Source organism: Nyctereutes procyonoides, unplaced genomic scaffold (assembly GCF_905146905.1).
Source record: "Nyctereutes procyonoides isolate TBG_1078 unplaced genomic scaffold, NYPRO_anot_genome, whole genome shotgun sequence".
Taxonomy (NCBI): Eukaryota; Metazoa; Chordata; class Mammalia; order Carnivora; family Canidae; genus Nyctereutes; species Nyctereutes procyonoides.
The window spans coordinates 22265345-22282877 of record NW_026575160.1 but is presented as its reverse complement, the minus strand read 5'-3'; the positions used below and the strand labels follow the sequence as shown (position 1 = coordinate 22282877).

At 42.7% G+C, this 17533-nt stretch overlaps 1 protein-coding gene across 5 annotated transcripts in view; it reads left to right on the top strand.

The window, feature by feature from the left end:
- Positions 1 to 17533, top strand: part of ELMO1 (engulfment and cell motility 1) — a 523965-nt gene that overhangs the window by 189425 nt on the left and 317007 nt on the right. For all 5 annotated transcript variants that reach the window (XM_055314755.1, XM_055314756.1, XM_055314757.1 and 2 more), the window contains exons 9-13: positions 1212 to 1363; positions 3723 to 3801; positions 9114 to 9164; positions 11772 to 11894; positions 13533 to 13664. In XM_055314755.1, the coding sequence (XP_055170730.1) occupies positions 1212 to 1363; positions 3723 to 3801; positions 9114 to 9164; positions 11772 to 11894; positions 13533 to 13664 (537 nt within the window). The remainder of the gene's footprint in view (positions 1 to 1211; positions 1364 to 3722; positions 3802 to 9113; positions 9165 to 11771; positions 11895 to 13532; positions 13665 to 17533) is intronic.

Sequence of the window (17533 nt, the reverse complement as noted above, 5' to 3'; positions counted from 1 at the left end):
GTGTTCCCCACCCCTGAAATCTAGACGTATCTGGGGGCAGAGAGGGTATTGGTATCTGTCCAGCTACCCCTACTTTCACCAGGGAGTCATCAGCTGGAAACAGTGGAGATGGGCACCGCAGTTGCCATGGGCACCTTTGCATTTTCTCTTGTCCAAGGGTGGAGGGGGAGATGAGGAGAAGGGGTCAATGGGATAGCAGAAAGGAAGAAATTAGTGTCTATGGGGGACGAGAGCAAATGTCAATTTGTCATGGAACCAAACTATTTAGCTTTTAAGAAAGCAGTCATTATGTTGATGTAATAACAGCCTTTTCGTGTGAGTTGTCAACAGATAGTAATAACTTTTAATGAGGCCTCTAAAATAAAACCTTTATGGTACCCACGTGTTTGGGTTACTCTGATCCATTATTCTAACCCTTATTTTACTTCCCTCTTACATTGTGATTTATTATGTTTGACGCCTCGGTGATTAATTCCTTGGGGAATACATTTTAGTGCTTAAGCTATTATTTTAACTTTTAGCACTGCTAATTTAAATATTTTCCTGTGTGCTAAATTTGAGATGAGAAGAATTTGTTTTAACCATAAGAAATTGGAGAATGGGGGAAAGAGCATCTCATCGTGGAATAACAAGGAGAATAGCCAGTGACTGAGAAGTTGCCAGTTGAATTGTGTTGACAAGTGTGATTTGTGTGAGTCCCTTAAGAATGTAACAGGGTCATAATACAAACATAAAAATCACACATTGTGTGGGTGAAGGAGTAGCCTGGGAATGGAAGGCGATGGCTATTAGTGTATGTTGAAATTACTGCCTCAAAGAAATGCAGGAGTCCTTACAATATATGTGTGGAAACCATCTGCCTCTGAAAGCTAAAACCCTGAAGAAAAATCCCAGAAAAAACAGACAATAAAAAAAAAACAAAACAAACAAACAAACAAAAAAAAACAGACAATAATTCCTTAAAACTGTCTGCTTTTGAGGATTGCTTATTATTAAATTATAGAAATAAGATATAAATAGTGCTTTGTAGTAATATGAGCAATCATCGCTGACTTGATGTGTTTCTTACTATTCTGCTCTAATTCCAGGTACATTTCCTCCTGTGTCTGGTGTTTCTTAAGCGAGCTCCTGATTTACTTGATTAGCTCCCTTCTATGCTTCTATGCTCTGTTTACCATGAGTGGTCAGTTGTGTCCTCCTTGGATTTTCAGATAGCAAGCTTTGTCAACAAGTCAGCCATGGACATCTCAATCCTGCAGCGGTCCTTGGCCATTTTGGAGTCAATGGTGCTCAATAGCCATGACCTCTACCAGAAGGTGGCTCAGGAGATCACTATCGGACAACTTATCCCACATCTTCAAGGGTAAGCATGCTGTCACCACCCATGTAGAAAGGGGGAATGGTTCTGGTAGACAACCACCACAAAGCCCTGGGAAAGGTTTTCGGTTGGTTCAATTAAAAATGCAGAAAAGGAATCTTGATTTGGCATCAAGCCACACCATGTCCCATCCCCATCCCCCACCACACTAAAATGGCTCAGCAACAGGCCTCTGGGGATGGGGGGGGGTGTCCCATACCTGTTCTTGGCACCCTTCTGTCCCCAGTGGTTCTTAGTAGGCAATCGATTTTGATGAATGTTGGTAGATACCGGTAGAGTTTTATGTTTAACGTCATAGGACAATTTGCTGTTTTAAGTTCTCAACAGCATCTTTCCTTTGTCATTAAAAATAGCACTTTCTGTGTCATAATGAGTCTTTTCATAGATAATTAGGAATTTTTAAAGGTAGGCTTCTTTCTTAGGCTCAAGTGATTACGGCGACCTTCTTTAGTCTTTTATAATGTGTGTGTTTTATCTCCAGAGGCTTGAGCTATAAGGCAAGGCCCTTAGCAGCCTGCAAGCTTTGGGGCTCTCTCTCTTGTCTCCACTCAGGTAATTAGTAAGATTGTCCCTGAGAAGAACACCACTGTACAGTGCTACTTTATAAATTAAAATATGTGGAGTTGCAGGTGGCACCAAACCCCCTGAGGTGGCTTAGTCAGTGAGTTTATTGAAAGGATCCTGGGGGACTTTATAGAAACCAAGAATGACTTAAGTAGCTAAGCCTTGAGAAGGACAGAAACTACGGCTTCCTTGGAGTGGTCACAACAGGCTTTTTCTCAAGTGTACTGGTTGGCACTAATGTGACTTGGTTCCCAGCATCTGCCACCCTGCTCTCTCAGGTCCCATTTGAAAATTCTCAAGAGGAAATATGATTGGCCTGTTTAGGTGGGGGATGTGGGCCGGGGATGTGAGGGCATATTCAGTAGTTCTCAATATACCCAAAATGTTAACTGTTGTGTTTATTATGTCTACCAAAGTGCATTAGATGTTTCCTTCATGTGGGAGGGGACATGGTGACCACAATGTAAAATTTTAAATCATACAAGCTGTGGACTCTGGCCTCAGGGAGAATGAGCACATGCTCTTTTGTGTGAAACCTCTCTAGAAATAATTTTCGCATTTCCCTGAATGTGAAATGTATTAATTCTACAGTCTGTGCCTTTTCTCTGAATCTCAAGGGCATACTTGGCATTCACAGTGTGCTTTGCCAAAGCAGAGAGTTTCTTATTTGGCAAGTGCCGCGCTGAGGATTTTATATACATTAACTCATTTTATCCTAAAAGCAACACCGTATATTAGTGTGCTCTTACCCGGTGTTACAGATCAAGAGACTGTTTTGGGGACACCCTGTGAACTCGTGCAAGGCCAGCCAGCCAGTCTGCGGTGCACTGGGCTTTGGATTTCATCCTGTCAAAGGCCGTGTTCCACACTTTGCCTTTCCCTAAATTATTTCTGAATGCAGCTCACTGGCTGTTTTGTTTATGCCTGGGGTCCTTCCTATTTACTGTTTACCACACACTTCTATGGAATTTTTTTCTTCCTTTGGAATTTCTAATTTCATTTCAGCAAGTTTATAAATTTTGAAAACAAAAACCTATTCTTTTTGTTATTAAAAAGTTTCTATTTGGAAATAGGTTTTTAGAATATGTCCAATCATTGCCATGAAGGCAAAGCAGTTTCCTATGTAATAAGTCCAGGAGTATAGGGATACCCAGTTCTAGTCCCAGATAATACTTCATGCATCAGACAGAAAATCACATTCACCCTGCCCGCCCCCCCTCCATGTACAACCCCCTGGGTTCATGTTTTTAAGCCTAGCAGAGGAGAAGAGGAGAGAGCTCACTGACCACCTATACTTTCTGGGTGATCTCCACTAAGCAGTACATTGTCCAGCCAGTAATAGTAATTGTCTACCCCCGCCCCCCCCCATCCTCACCCTCCCACTGTATCTCCTTTCTCATGATGGTTGAAATATATTCTCACTCACTTGCCAACTGCATTTTCTAGGCCATGCCTTTCTCTCTCATCTTTTTTAGGGGGAGATCATGACCCTTATCATGGTCTAATTCAGAGATAAACTATTCTTTTTTTAAGAAAAGATTTTATTTATTTATTCATTCATGAGAAACAGAGAGAGGGAGAGACAGAGAGAGAGAGAGAGAGAGAGAGAGGCAAAGATACAGGTAGAAGGAGAAGCAGGCTTCCTATGGGGAGCCTGATGCAGGCCTCTATCCTAGGACCCCGGCATCCTAACCTGAGCCAAAGGCAGATGCTCAACCACTGAGCCACTCAGGCACCCCACCTATTCTAACTTTTTGTATTATTTCATGTGTCTTTACAGGACAGATCAAGAAATCCAAACCTATACCATTGCAGTGATTAATGCACTTTTCCTGAAGGCCCCTGATGAGAGAAGGCAGGTAAGTTGCATTTCTTTTGTTTGAAGACTGTACTCAGGGCTGGCAACTTTCAGGGTAGTGAGTGCCCTCTTGTTCCTATCCTGGGCACTCCTTGGGCATCCTCGCTGCTCTGCAGCTTGGCTGGCCAGCCTGGGATCATTCACAGATCTGGTGGGAACTAGGTAGAGATGCGCAAGCCCTTGTCTCAGGAAGAATGCTAGGAATGTTCCAGAGGCAGAGTCCTTTCATCAATGAAGCCCAGTGTAGAAGCTAAAAACATAAGAAGATGAAAGCATTGCTCCTGTGGTAGAAGCAGAGGTAGGAGCCCTGAGAGCCTCTGTGATGCCATTGAATGCTCTCTAGGGCAAGGGAGGTGTTGTCCCTATCTTCCTGATGAAGACATTGAGACCCCGAGAGGTGTCTCGCTTCGCACATGGAAGTTTAGATGGAAAGGATAGGAGGAGAACACACAGTTTGCTGCTACTGGTTGAGATAACTGCTTATATGTCAGGGGGGCTCTTTGCTGTGACATTTCTGATGTCCATGTGTGCATGTGGCTGAGGGGTGATTGCTGAGCAACACATTTCCCTTCCTCTGCTCAAACAAGAGAAGGGAACCCCTTAAATGTACCTATGTGAAACCCATCCTTTGTGGATCTTTGGTTCTTCTGCATTGAGGTAAAGGATCATCGTAGAGGGAGGTGTGGAAGGAGTTGATTTTTGTGTGTCTTGGAACATAGCTTGCACCTCACAATCTATTCATGTTTTTTTTTTTTTCCGTTAAGATAACATACACTGTGTTATCTTGGTCACACAATTCACCTCATCTAAAAACCGGGTGGAAATAAGAGATCTTTCAACCAATAATGTACTGGGAGCTCAGTGACAGTTACCACTACATTGTTTTAGAAGAATTTAGAAGCTACCATGCTACTGAACACTGTGTCAAGAATTTAATTTTTTTTTTCATTTTAATTTTTTTGTTGCCAAGGATTTTAAACCTCAGTGACTAAATGTGAGGGTTTTTGGTTTGTTTTTCATTTAGAATTGTTTGCTCATTCCTTGGGCTATGTTTACACAGGGAGGGGAGTGACTTTGTTGTTTCCTGTGCTTTTGGTTTGGTCTTGGCTGGAGCTAGGAATTGCCTGCTCTCCTTAAGGCCTTATCTTCCAGGCTGGATTTTTAAGAGTGGCTTTGTAGGTGGATTCCTAGGTGGGGCTCCTCTTTTTATATCCAAATCTAAATGCTGAGCTCATGATGACTTCCAGCAGCTCAGCGAATTGCTTGGCAGCTCTCACATGTGCACTCCTGGATAGTCCTGGAGAAGCTTGATCCTCCTACGGGCCAGACCAAGGGCACCTGACCAAATAGGTAGCTGAGAGTGGGGCAAAAAGCCATCCGGTCTGACCTCATGGGCTTTTTCTTTTTTCCTTTGGAGGAAGTTTGGATTAGGGCAAGCAAAAACTCATGCCCACTCTTTGGATCCCTGGATCTAGACATGCATACACTTTGCATCTTCCTTTTACACCAAGAACTACTGTTAATCTGCTGAATTGGAATCATGTGACCATGGAGAAATAGGGACTCAGGTGCCAACCTGTACTGACTCTAGAATAATCATAACCATGAAAATATAATGGCATGCCAATATAACATTAGGTTCAGTTTCTGTGAATCAAATTTTGTTTTTTGAAAATTCGACAGTATTTGAGATAACACAGATTGGCAATAATTGCCAATAATTGTGATTAAAAAAAATCACAAAGGATAGCCTATTAACATTGCATAATTTAAGAAAATAATCCAACTAAGATAGCGTGTATATAATAATACAGAATATCCAGAGTCTGACTAATTTAGTCTTCAAAATAAAAATAGCAACAACAAAGAAAATTAGCTTGGACTTTATAAACTGTGCTGAATTAAAGATGAGTCAGTGACTATTGTTTGTCAAGAAAAGGGATATTTTGATTTTTAATTTAAAAAAATATTTTTCAGTGAATTAAGGAAAGAGTTGGTTCTAAAAAAACTAGTTTCAAGTTCAAAATGAAGAAAAGTTTGATGTTATTTTCTGAAGGTTAGTGGAGCCTGTAAAGCAGAAGACCATACTAATTGGGGGTGTCATCTGGGTTATATTCTGTATTGTTATCGGCTCTCCTTGAGAAAAATTAAACCTTCTGAATTTGGGGGGTCAGTAGGAAAATTTACCAAAGCCTGCCATCAATGATATTCTGAGAGCTTGCCACTTACCAGGCTCAGGGTTCAGTGCTTTGTGTCCTATGTCACTTTATTCTGTTAGTAGAAAGCCTTACTCTTGCCTCTTACAAATGAGGAAATTGAGACTCACAGGGAGTAAGGGATTTGATCAGATTGCTGAGCAGATAAGAGTCCCACTTAGGCCTTGCTCTTCTCTGCAGAGCATCCCATTGTCAAGGAGGCGTCACCCACCGAATTCTCTGATTTGCGGAGTGAAGAACTCCCTGGAGCCTGAAAGAGACACCAAGCCCATTTTCTCACTCCAATTAGATTAAAACATAATCTAAACATTTGTTTATTAGATTTACAGGAACAGCTTTGTTTGTTTTTTTAAAGCCTTAGGATATTGGGTAAATTCCACTTCCACGCAAAAACTTTATTTATTTCAACTTCTCTTCCCGACTTTGGGCCAAGCTCATTGGTAGGACTCCATTATCTGGGTTTTCTTTATTTTTCAAAATGTATAAAATGAATTTGATAGATTTTAAACACCGATATCCACTTTTACTGAAGAAAAATACTACCAGAGTCAGATCTTTTTACTTGGCAGACAAACTGGAGTGTGATATTTCTGTTTTGCATTCGCCGAGTGGCCCTTACTGAGAGAGCTGTGGGTTTGTAGAGAGCTGGGCTAGAATTTCCTGTTTTGCCAAGGCCCCCTGGGCTCTCTCCCATTGGCTGGGAGGGTGAGGGAAGCAAGGGAGGGGTCTTCCCCATGCCTCCTGGATGTGGGACATTCTCCCTTTCTCTGCACAAATGAAGAGAAAGGGGTATTTGTTTTGTGAAGATGAGGGCAAAAGGATCCTTTTCCTTACAATTCCTTGCCATCATTTTATTATTCCCATGGCAAACATGTTGGTGAGGTCCCTTCCAAATTTCTCTACAAGTATTTATGACTTTCATAAGCGTTATTTAAAAACCATTATAAAAGTTAAAAGTTGTGGTGGGAAAGCAGAATGATTACATGCCCTGAGAGAGGACCCTTGCACACATGAGGCCCTGCTTTGTTCTATGCAAAGACTCTTCTACATACATCATCTTTTCACTGGATGGGATCATACTACTTGTACTGTTTATTTTTTTCTAACTGCTTTTAAAACTAAACTTGTTTTGTGAACATCTTTCCATGCTAATATCCCTATATCCATATTTATGTCTATCTATACTTTTATATCATCTTGATGGTATAAAATATTCTCCATGGAGTCTTGAGTTTTCTCAAACCCTTTTGTAATATTGAACAATAACAACAGATCCATGATATGGACAAGGATTTTTCTATTTTCTCTCTGACCAAGCTTCTCTGTTCCTTAGTAGTAGAAAATATTCTTTCAAAAAAGAAAAAAAAGAAAGAAAAGAAACAAAGAAAGAAAGAAAGAAAAAGAAAATATTCTTTCATTTTCAACCAAACATTCACTGTCTACTCTGTGTCAGACATAGTGCTCTAGGCCTGGGGATACAAGGATGAAAAAGACAGTCTCTGTGTTCCTAAGTTGACCATGGTCTTATGAAGAAAATAAATCATGTCAACAGATAATTACAACAATTGCTATATATATTGGAACTATATTGTCCCTTTGAACTTATTTTAAAATGTCACAAATCAATAGGCTAAGATAGGCACGGAAGATATTTTTCTTTGTGTGTCAGGCAGTAATCTCATTTTTATAAAAGAAAATAAAAGGGCTCTAGGGTGCTTTGGGCCCTTTGTTTTTCATCTGGTCTGGGAGAAAAAGAGAAAATGGACCTGTTTGCGTTTGGAAGCAAGCCCTGCTTTCTGTGCACCAAGGAAAGACAGGTTCCTTCTAGATTGCCATTACCCTTGTTCCTGAATGCGTCATTGTGCTTGCGCTCTTTGTTTTCAAGATTGAAAGGTGTTTTGAAACACGTCACAGTATTTGTGCACTTGGCTCTGCCAGGCAGTGGGTCAGCAGGGGTGTTAAAATCAAGTTGTAACCTCTAACAGAGTGCTCTGAACTTCCATGCCTTCTTCTCTCCTGCTTGCTTTCCTTTCTGTGGTGGCGATGGCGCCGCTAGGTTGGTGTAGAGAGCAGTGTTGACATCCTTGATTGTCCTCTGACTGTAAGTCCTCAATCTTCTGCTCCTGCCCAAACCCGCCCTGTGTGTCCCCCTCACCCTTCCCACCCCTGTGTCTGGGCTCTCCTTGCTTCCTGCGAGTTTTTCACCTTGATCGAATCCACGGTTGTGGTTTTGAATCATAGCCTAGTTTCTTCTCTACTCAGCAAGAGTAGCAACTCAAACGCTGAAATCCAGCCCCACCCTACCAAAAAACACTCAAGTGCCTTCCTGAATATGAGCAGTATTTTCATTTTTGAATGTTTGCACCAAGGTTGTACCCAACTTTATAGTTTGAACTTAATACCTGTTTCTCGATATTTAGAAAGAATGTCTATGAATCATTTCTTTTAATAAAGCTACCTACGAATCTTCGGTGCTAGGCAGGCCAAAGCCCCAAATACAATTTGTATAAATGAGGCCTAGCAAGGTGGGGTGGGGGCTCTTGGAGATTAGCCCCTGCCCAGATATTTGTCTGTCCCAAAAGTGCCACACACTTGACTGGCAAAGACTGTTTTCAAGCCCTGGGGTACATAACACTCTTTGGTTTTGCACAGATTAAGATCAAATGGCTCTTAGAAGACTTGGAGACTTAACATGGTTGGAACTCCTTGGTGCAGGCATGTTTCCTAGTAAAACCTCTCTGCACATGTACAGTCTAATAAAAGCTGATGAACCTTTTGAGTGGAGAACCATTGCTTTTCATCTGGAGAATTTGCTTTTTATTCAACACTCACTTTTTCCTGGAAGGAGGATATTCCTTAAAAAGGAGAAGTTTGTGGGTGCCAGATTTTCTTCCTTTGCTTTTGGATGAGGCTCTGTTATCTGAACATAACATGCAAAAAGCAATTTGAATACGATGGACTGTTTGAGTCTCTCCTTTCACAAGAAATACTGCTGATATCCAGTTAGGAAGCACACTCAGGATCAAGCCATTTGGGGCCATGTTGAAATGTATTTCTCTAACCTCAGGTTTTGCGTGGGTGTGTTTTTCTTCCACAGGAGATGGCGAACATTTTGGCTCAGAAGCAACTGCGTTCCATCATTTTAACAGTGAGTATCTCTGTGGTGTGAGTACTGTCTTGGGCAGTAATGGTTTGGTGCATTCATTTATCTCCTCTTTTGGCTTCAGTCTGTGGTTTGTTCTGTGCCTTTGCTTCTGTGAGGAAGCAGTAGTAACTAGAAAGGAAGAAGTGCGCCTTTGGAATTGGAAGAAACGGGCTTTCCCACAGGAATGGTCTCATGTGACTGGAGGGAGGAGTCTCTGGAACTGCTCTAGAAAGACTTTCTGCCAGGAAGGGGTGGAAACCTCTCCCAGGGGGGCAGGTTTATTACACTCCCCATCACATTAGTTTTGCATTTAGGAAATCAGGGGCTCTAGGACCTAAAAAAAAAAAATCCACTGCTGTGAACCTAAACTGTTTTAAATGTAGAAGCTTAACTGGAAACCTCTTGGACTCTGACAGAAGTCCTGAAATGATGACAAGCATCTCCCTGGACCCCTTTGCAGCAGAGACAGGCAGGAAAGGCGTGCATGGAATCCACTCGTTAACTGCAATGCAGAGATGACCTGAAACGTCAGTGGAAAAGAAGCCCTACAAGTTATGTCTTGAATGTTTAGAAATAAATCAAGTGGCATGATTTCCTGAGGCCTTATCCGCTATTTAACTTTAACCAAAGACTGAAAGAAGCATGCGTGATTGATTCCCAGCGTTACCAAAGAAGCAATTTCTGTTTCTGTGATTTCAAAGAGGAGTTCTGCAAGCTCACAATCATACACACACACACACACACACACACACACACGCACACGCGCGCGCTCATTCCAATACCATGAGGCAACTGCAAATTAAAAACCTTATGAGGGCAAACACAATAAATATTCTAGAACCCAAAGCCAATAGCAAGGACTACAATTTGTCATCAAGTGTGATTTTAAACTTCCTGGCTGACAAGGCCTTAAAAAGAAACATATGAGTGTGATTTTCATTGTTTGATAAAAGAGGTTACCTCAGTTCTTGGGGGATGACATACCTTTTCCCCTGGAACTGGAATATGAAATGGGTGATGATAGAGCATTCAAATAGATTCTTGGCCCAAGAATAGTGGGGTAGAGACTGCAGGAGGATTCATAATGTTAACCTCTACCCCAGTTCTCAGTGAAAGTGGAACCTACAGTATCAGAGCGAAGTTCAGGGAAGGTATTTGTGTAAGAGGAGGAAGGTGGGGAGACGAAGGATTGGAAGTGTTATGTTAAGGTCTTAGCCTGCTCTTCTTATTTTGGTGTGGCCGTCGGGGTGAGAATGCCTGTAGATGAGGTGGGTGGAATGGCTGTAACCATCGTGTCTGAAAGATCCGTTTGCTTCAATGGGACTTCTGTGGGACCGTGATGACTGGCAGTTCAAGGCTGCTATTCTCAGGCAAAAGGTTGAAGTGCAGATACTTTGGAGTTGCTAATAAAATAGATGGCCTACACACCTTGGGTAGGAAGCATATACCCTGAATTAACATTCTGTTCTGAAAATGGAAGGATACAGGTTTCATTCCACCCCCCGCCCCCGAATCTCACCGCCTACCTACCTTCCCACCCCCACCGCCCTCATTATTTTGGTTCTGTGGCTTTTTTCTGTTCCTCATTCTTCTCCCCACCCCTCCCTCTTTAAACTGACTATTTTGACACGGTACTCACAGCCAGGGCGTGGAGTCCCAAGTGCATGCTGGGTTGGGGCACCTCAAGAAAGTTCTTTCAGACAGCAAGACGTGGTTGGGTCCAGGGCATTCAAAACAACCGATTTGAATGGTTGTTTCACCACATTGACTGGTTGTTCGGCATTTTTAAGACATAACCATGGTCTCTGTGCAAGAGGATGTATGTTAGGCCCAAGTGTTCAATCTCCTTTCTGACCCAGCTCCAGTGGGGGGCAAAGGTACCCATATCTAGTCCTGCCATTTCTTTTATATTTGTTCCATTTTGGTTCTGTTTCTAAGGGGGTCATTTTATTTTTTTTTCATTTAATTGTTGGCAAGTGAGTTAAGTTAGGCACGTGAATCCACTCATTTTCTTGTGGTGGTGGTGGTGGTGGTGGTTTCTGGAGAAGTTTCCGTAGTGAATTAACTTCGGGTCTGATTGGGACTTTGCTTTTTTCTGTTGCTTCTCAAACTCTGCCCCATTTAGAAGCTGGATCACCTGTCAGAGACCATTGTAGGGTAAGATGATGGCAAAGTTGCTTACAATACCAAGCACCATTTGTCCCTCCACTGCATGCAGGGAAGGCTTTTGTTGTAGAAACCCACCTTTCTCTTCAAGATACTCTTATCTCAGGCACACTTTCTCGATTTATATAGCTGCACTCACCAGGGCATTTGTAGTGCCTTCCTTTCTTCTACTCTCTGCTGTACACAGGAGGTCTTTACCTGGATTCTGGCCCACACATCCAGAACTTTATTGAGCCCTGGAATGTCAAGAAAAGCTCCAAGATCACCTGCATCCTCACCTTCCAGCTGACGGGTGGTCCCACCAACCTGCATTCCCCGTGCCTCCACGGGAAGACTTCTGGGCTTCTGCGTGGTGTAATGACGGGGCTTAATTGTTGCTGGCTTTTTCTTTCTTCCTTTTCTTAAGAAAAATAAAAAATCCTGATTTCTGAACTATCTCCCCAGCACGTCATCCGAGCTCAGAGAGCCATCAACAATGAAATGGCACACCAGCTGTACGTGCTGCAGGTACTTACCTTCAACCTTCTAGAAGACCGGATGATGACCAAGATGGACCCCCAGGACCAGGTGCGTGCTCACTAGACAGCAGCAAAAAGGCACATAAGGGAGAGAAAATGGTTATTAAAATCTCTCGGGCTACTCCGAGATCCAGAATTTTTAGATAATGATGTTGTTTTCTTACCATCTGAGAACTTGGGGGAATGCATTTTTTTTTTTGAGATTTTATTTATTTGAGAGCGAGAGACAGAGTGCAGCAGGGGGAGGGGCAGTGGGAGAGCGAGAAGAAGGCTCCCCGCTGAGCAGGGAGCCCAACTCAGGCCTCCATCCCAGGACTCTGAGATCATGACCTGAGCTGAAGTCAGATGCTTAACTGACGGAGCCACCCAGACGCCCTAGAACTTGGAAGAATGTATTTAAAATTTAGATGAACTTTGACTCAGAGAATAAGAATAAAGCAAATGGATTCTTTCATTATGCATCACACACATGCGTACTCTTCCTTTCTTGGCTAAGAAAGCCTGATGTCACATGGCCACCAACCTTGGCCCTTGGTCCCAATACCTTCAAAGGTAATAGCTCTGGAGTCAAGGTCCCAGACAAGTAGGGCCTCTGGTTGCTCCGCGTGATACTGATTCAGGATGAGGAAGTAATTTCCGTTCTCCAGTGATCAGTGCCGAGGGTGGGGGTCCCAGGCTACACCTGATCTCTGGGCTTGCATTTTGGTCGGTCGGCTGTTTGTTACAATTCTCTCTAGGTCTCTGGTTGTTGTGCGTGGAAGGTTCTGTCTCTGTCCAAAAGGCTTTTGGGGAACTTGACTGTGTGAGGACTGAGTGCGAGGAAACAGCTGGGAGCCCTGCTGTAGCACATTTTCAACTTAAGCAGCGCTGCAGCTTTGGAAAGGAAAACACTCATTATTGGCACGTGAGGGCCTGATCTATTGCAGATGTGCACTGCACATGTGAAGTGTGTAACTGCTGCAGCACTTCGTCCATGGCGCGAGGCCATGCGATTAAGAATGATGGAGAGGCTTTGAGAGGCTGTCCAACGTGCCCCGGACTTTTGGCAAGGCCAAGTGTAATCATCTGAGAGATGAGACTGTCATCTTACCACTCCTAGTGACAGAAGGCCATGCATCTTAATGTGGAACGGCCCTCCCCGTTTGGAAATGCTTCCTTTTATTTATTTAAAACATACACATTTTTTTTTTCTTATTGTGGTAAAACATACGTAACAAAAGGCTTGCCATTTTTAGCCATTCTTCAGGGCTTGTTTCCGTGTAGTCACTTCTTCGTGGAGTCCGGGATCCCTTGTCGCTTGAATGCTGTTCATAAACTTGTGTGCCTCTCACTTTGTTTCGGACAGCGTGGGGCTCCCAGGTTCTTGAACTTGACTTCCCCCAGACCCAGGCTTTCTATCATATTTGGGACTCCATCTAGAACTTCACTAGGCAGTTGACCTAAGCACTTCAAATGACTTGGTCGTGAGGACAAACATGGAATGAAGCCAGGGCTGACCAGCAGGGAGAGTGGCAGGGGAACTACGCACAGCTCTAACTTAGAACATTGGTTGTCTTTTATCTGTTTTTCTTTTTGCCTGAAAGCAGTGATTCATTTAGACCCTGGGGAAAGAGGGAGTATATGTAATGTCACACAATGAAAGCAGCTCTTCCCTCCCCCTTTTCTCCCCCCCCCCCAACGCCTTCAGGCTCAGAGGGACATCATATTTGAACTTCGAAGAATTGCTTTTGATGCAGAGTCTGAACCTAATAACAGCAGCGGCAGCATGGAGAAACGCAAGTCCATGTACACCCGGGATTACAAAAAACTTGGCTTCATTGTAAGTAGGCTGTCTCCAGTAAGCTCTCTCGTTCCAACACCAGGGGTCTGACCTCAGCCACGTAACTGATGTCTCCTCCGAGCGTGTGGTCCTCTTGCGCCTCGCAGAATAGTTTCCACATTTTCCAGATGTTTAGCTGGTTTAAACAGGATCACATGAAAATCTCTTCTGGCTGCAGCGAGTCGGAATAACTTGCACAAGTGTGACTAATACTGAGCTTGTTTATTTAGTTCTGATTAAGTGTAGGTAGCCCAGAATGCATCTAGACTTCATTAAATCTACATCACAAGATGCTTAAGGTTCTATACACGAAAGACACAGGTGATGGCAACTGTGGGAGGGATCTTATTGGGTTAGTGATTGGATCACTTATGTACATGGGTTTCATATCCAAATCAAACTGAGAATCTCCTGAAATGTATTCACACTGAGATTTATGCAATTTATAGTTTCCTAAAAGTTTTGTCTTGTTATGGATGCTAATAAGATGACTCCTCCTGGATTCTTTCTTTCTTTTTTCAGTTTGCAGATCAGAACACAGCTTGTCCTAAATATAATCTGTTGTTTTTGTTTCTCCATGGGTTCCATTCTGGCCTTTCTCACCATTGCATTTCTCTGGTGACTTTGAGCTGATTAATCTCAAATTCTACGTATGTAAAATTGGATTTCCATTTTGGCCTCCATGGTAAATGGCAAACAATGAAATTTTGGCTTCAGCGATTAGAAATCACTAGGCAATACTTTATAATTACAAATACACCCTTCTTTAGTACACACACACAAATATTAACTTTATATACATCAGTATCACGCTTTGTATATTATTTGGGAAACCTTGTCTTTCGTGGGGATTGTTTTGGGATATGTTTCCACATTAGTTAATATGTATTGTTTTTCGTTACTGAGGAGTTTTTCATTTTTGGACGGACTACAGTATATTTCAACCAAACCCTTCTGCTGAATAATCCAATGCTTTGAAATTACCAATAAGTCTGTAATTGACATCTTTGCCACCTGGTATTTATGTGCATCCACGATCACGTTATTAGGATAAATTTGTGGGACTGTCATTTCTATGGCTTTATTTTTAAACTTGTTGATATTTACCAAATTGTTTTCTACAAACATTGAGTCATTTCCATTTTAACTAAATGAATCAGTGACTTCTTTTTTTTTTCTTTTTTACTTTTCTAGTAATGCTTCCTAAACTAAGATTTTATTTATTTATTCATGAGAGATACAGAGAGAGGCAGAGACACAGGCAGAGGGAGAAGCACGCTCCATGCAGGGAGCCCAATGTGGGACTCGATCCCAGGACCCCAGGATCACGACCTGAGCCAAAAGCAGATGCTCCATCACCGAGCCACTCTGGCGTCCCAGACACTGTATTTTTTTTTTTAAAGATTTTATTTATTTATGCATGAGAGACACACACACACACACACACAGAGAGAGAGAGAGGCAGAGACACAGGCAGAGGGAGAAGCAGGCTCCATGCAGGGAACCCAATGTGGGACTCAATCCCGGGACTCCAGGATCACACTCCCTGGGCCAAAGGCAGGCGCTAAACCACTGAGCCACCCAGGGATTCCCCAGAACAATGTATTTTTTTAACTGAAACTTAATCTGATGTGGTTTTTAAGGCTTTAGATCTTTTTTTTTTCTTTTTAAAGATTTTATTTATTTATTCATGAGAGACACAGAGAGAGAGAGGCACAGACAGAGGCAGAGGGAGAAGCAGGCTCCATGCAGGGAGCCCGACATGGGACTCGATCCTGGGACTCCAGGATCACACTCCCTGGGCCAAAGGCAGGAGCTAAACCGCTGAGCCACCCAGGCGTCCCTAAGGCTTTAGATCTTATGTGGCCTCACTTGAAAGGTCATTTGAGAAAAAGCGAAGACCTGGAACGCAGAATAACCAAAAAAGAGTGTCGGTTTCCTTTATTTTTCCATGGCTCTTTTTTTTAGTTTTCAATTTTAGTCCTTCCCCCTGAAACTTCTTCCAGGCCACGATCTCGCATCAGAAGAGTTGAGAAATTGGAAAGAATCATTTAATAATGATTTTCTAATGGTGGAAACCTCCAACAGTTTTGACATCAAAGCAGAGATTTTCACGTTTGAGCGCCCAGTCCCCCAGAAGTAGGCAAGTTCCAGTAAACGGAATCACGCGCTCATTGCGCCACCTAGAGACCATCGTGGGGAAGCGCTGAAGCTGGCGGAGGCTAGTACGGGCTCCAGATGCTGCAGGCTGTGCAGGTGCAGAGCTCCCTGTGTGCTTCTGAAAGAGGAATGATCGCGCCCTTCCCTTTAATGAACTCCTTCCTTGGCCTCCTTTTAGGAGCAATTGAGGTTTTGGAAAATCTTTGGAATCTCGTCGAAGAAAACTTCAGTTCATAAGATGAAGATGTTATTTCCCATGTAACATCTGAGTAGGCACTGCCCAGGAGGTGTTACGTGACAGGTTTTTAGAGTCGAGGGGGCCTAGATTTCAAATTCATTTTTCCTAATTACCAGCCCTTGGACCAGCGGGTTAAGTATTAAAACTGCTCGGGCATCTGGTTTCTCTCTTGTGCTGTTACTCTTGCATTTCACGGTCAAGTAGGAGGCCACCAAAGAGCATCCATTAGTACCTGGCACAGCACCTGGGATGGAGGATGTACCCAGCGAATAGTACTTACCTTTGTTGCTCTTCGGAGAGTGCGTACTGTGGAAATCACAGGCAGCTTCTTCAGTTTTCCAACGTGGAAGGGGCAGCTGCTCCAACAAGGCAAGCAGAACAGTTGTTAAAGGATAATAGGGAACAGCACCTTTGAGGAGGCAGATGGCCTTACATTCCTGCTCAGCACGGCATCCCAACAGAGCAGATTTTTCTGATGAAATAATTCTGAAATCTCAATTTAAAGTGGCTAAATGGCATGTATGGTTAGTCATAACACAGAGAGGCACCTGCTTGTAAAACAAAGCAGCTTACTCTTTTAAGATCTCTCGGTTAATGATTCTCTGGTTTCTGAATGGACGTGCAGGTGCCTGGGCAGGAGAAGGGGTCAGGGTTGTCTGGGATAACCCTGGTTTATTGGCACTCACAAGGCAAGGGCCATGTATTTCTCAAGGTGATGGAAGGCAGATTCTCATATTTAGAATGACTTTATTTTGAAAACCAGGGAGATGCCTGAATACAAACTGTTATCTTGTTGATTATCATCACCAAGAACGGTGCAAAATGGTGTTCATACTCTGTGAAGAGTTGTGTTCCTGGCCAGAAAGCCTTCAGAGTTTGTCTTGTGGTCAAATTGGTAGATTCTCTTTTGTGAATTTTACCTTCATCCAGTCTGTTGGGCAGTCATTACAAAGGACGTTATCTGTAGTTCATTTTTCTGATCTCTCTTGAGCCAAGGCAGATGTTGAAGCTGGACAAGGCTGGTGTTCCCCCCCCCCCAAATGTCTTTTCTTTCCTGTTCTTTTAGCTTGTCCCAAAATAAACTCATTTTTGTTAATTAATTAATTAATTAATTAAGCAGACTCTACGCCCAGTGTGGAGCCCAACGCAAGGCTTGAACTATGATCCTGAGATTGAGACCTCAACTAAGATCAAGAGTCAGACCCTTAGCCAACTGAGCCACTCTGGTGCCTCAATAAACTCATTTTTAAAAGAAACTGTTGCTGAACAATATGTCTTAATATGAGAAGTTTTGATAAACATTTCCCTTAGCATTTTCAGATTGTCTTTATTTTTTATTTTTTTAGATTGTCTTTAAAAAGTGACTAAAATGTGGAAGCAAAAAAAGCTAATGAGAAAAATATTATTTCAGAATTAAGATTCTTTTTTAAAGTGTAGGTTTGATTGTGTTTAGGTGTGGCGAGGCCAGCAC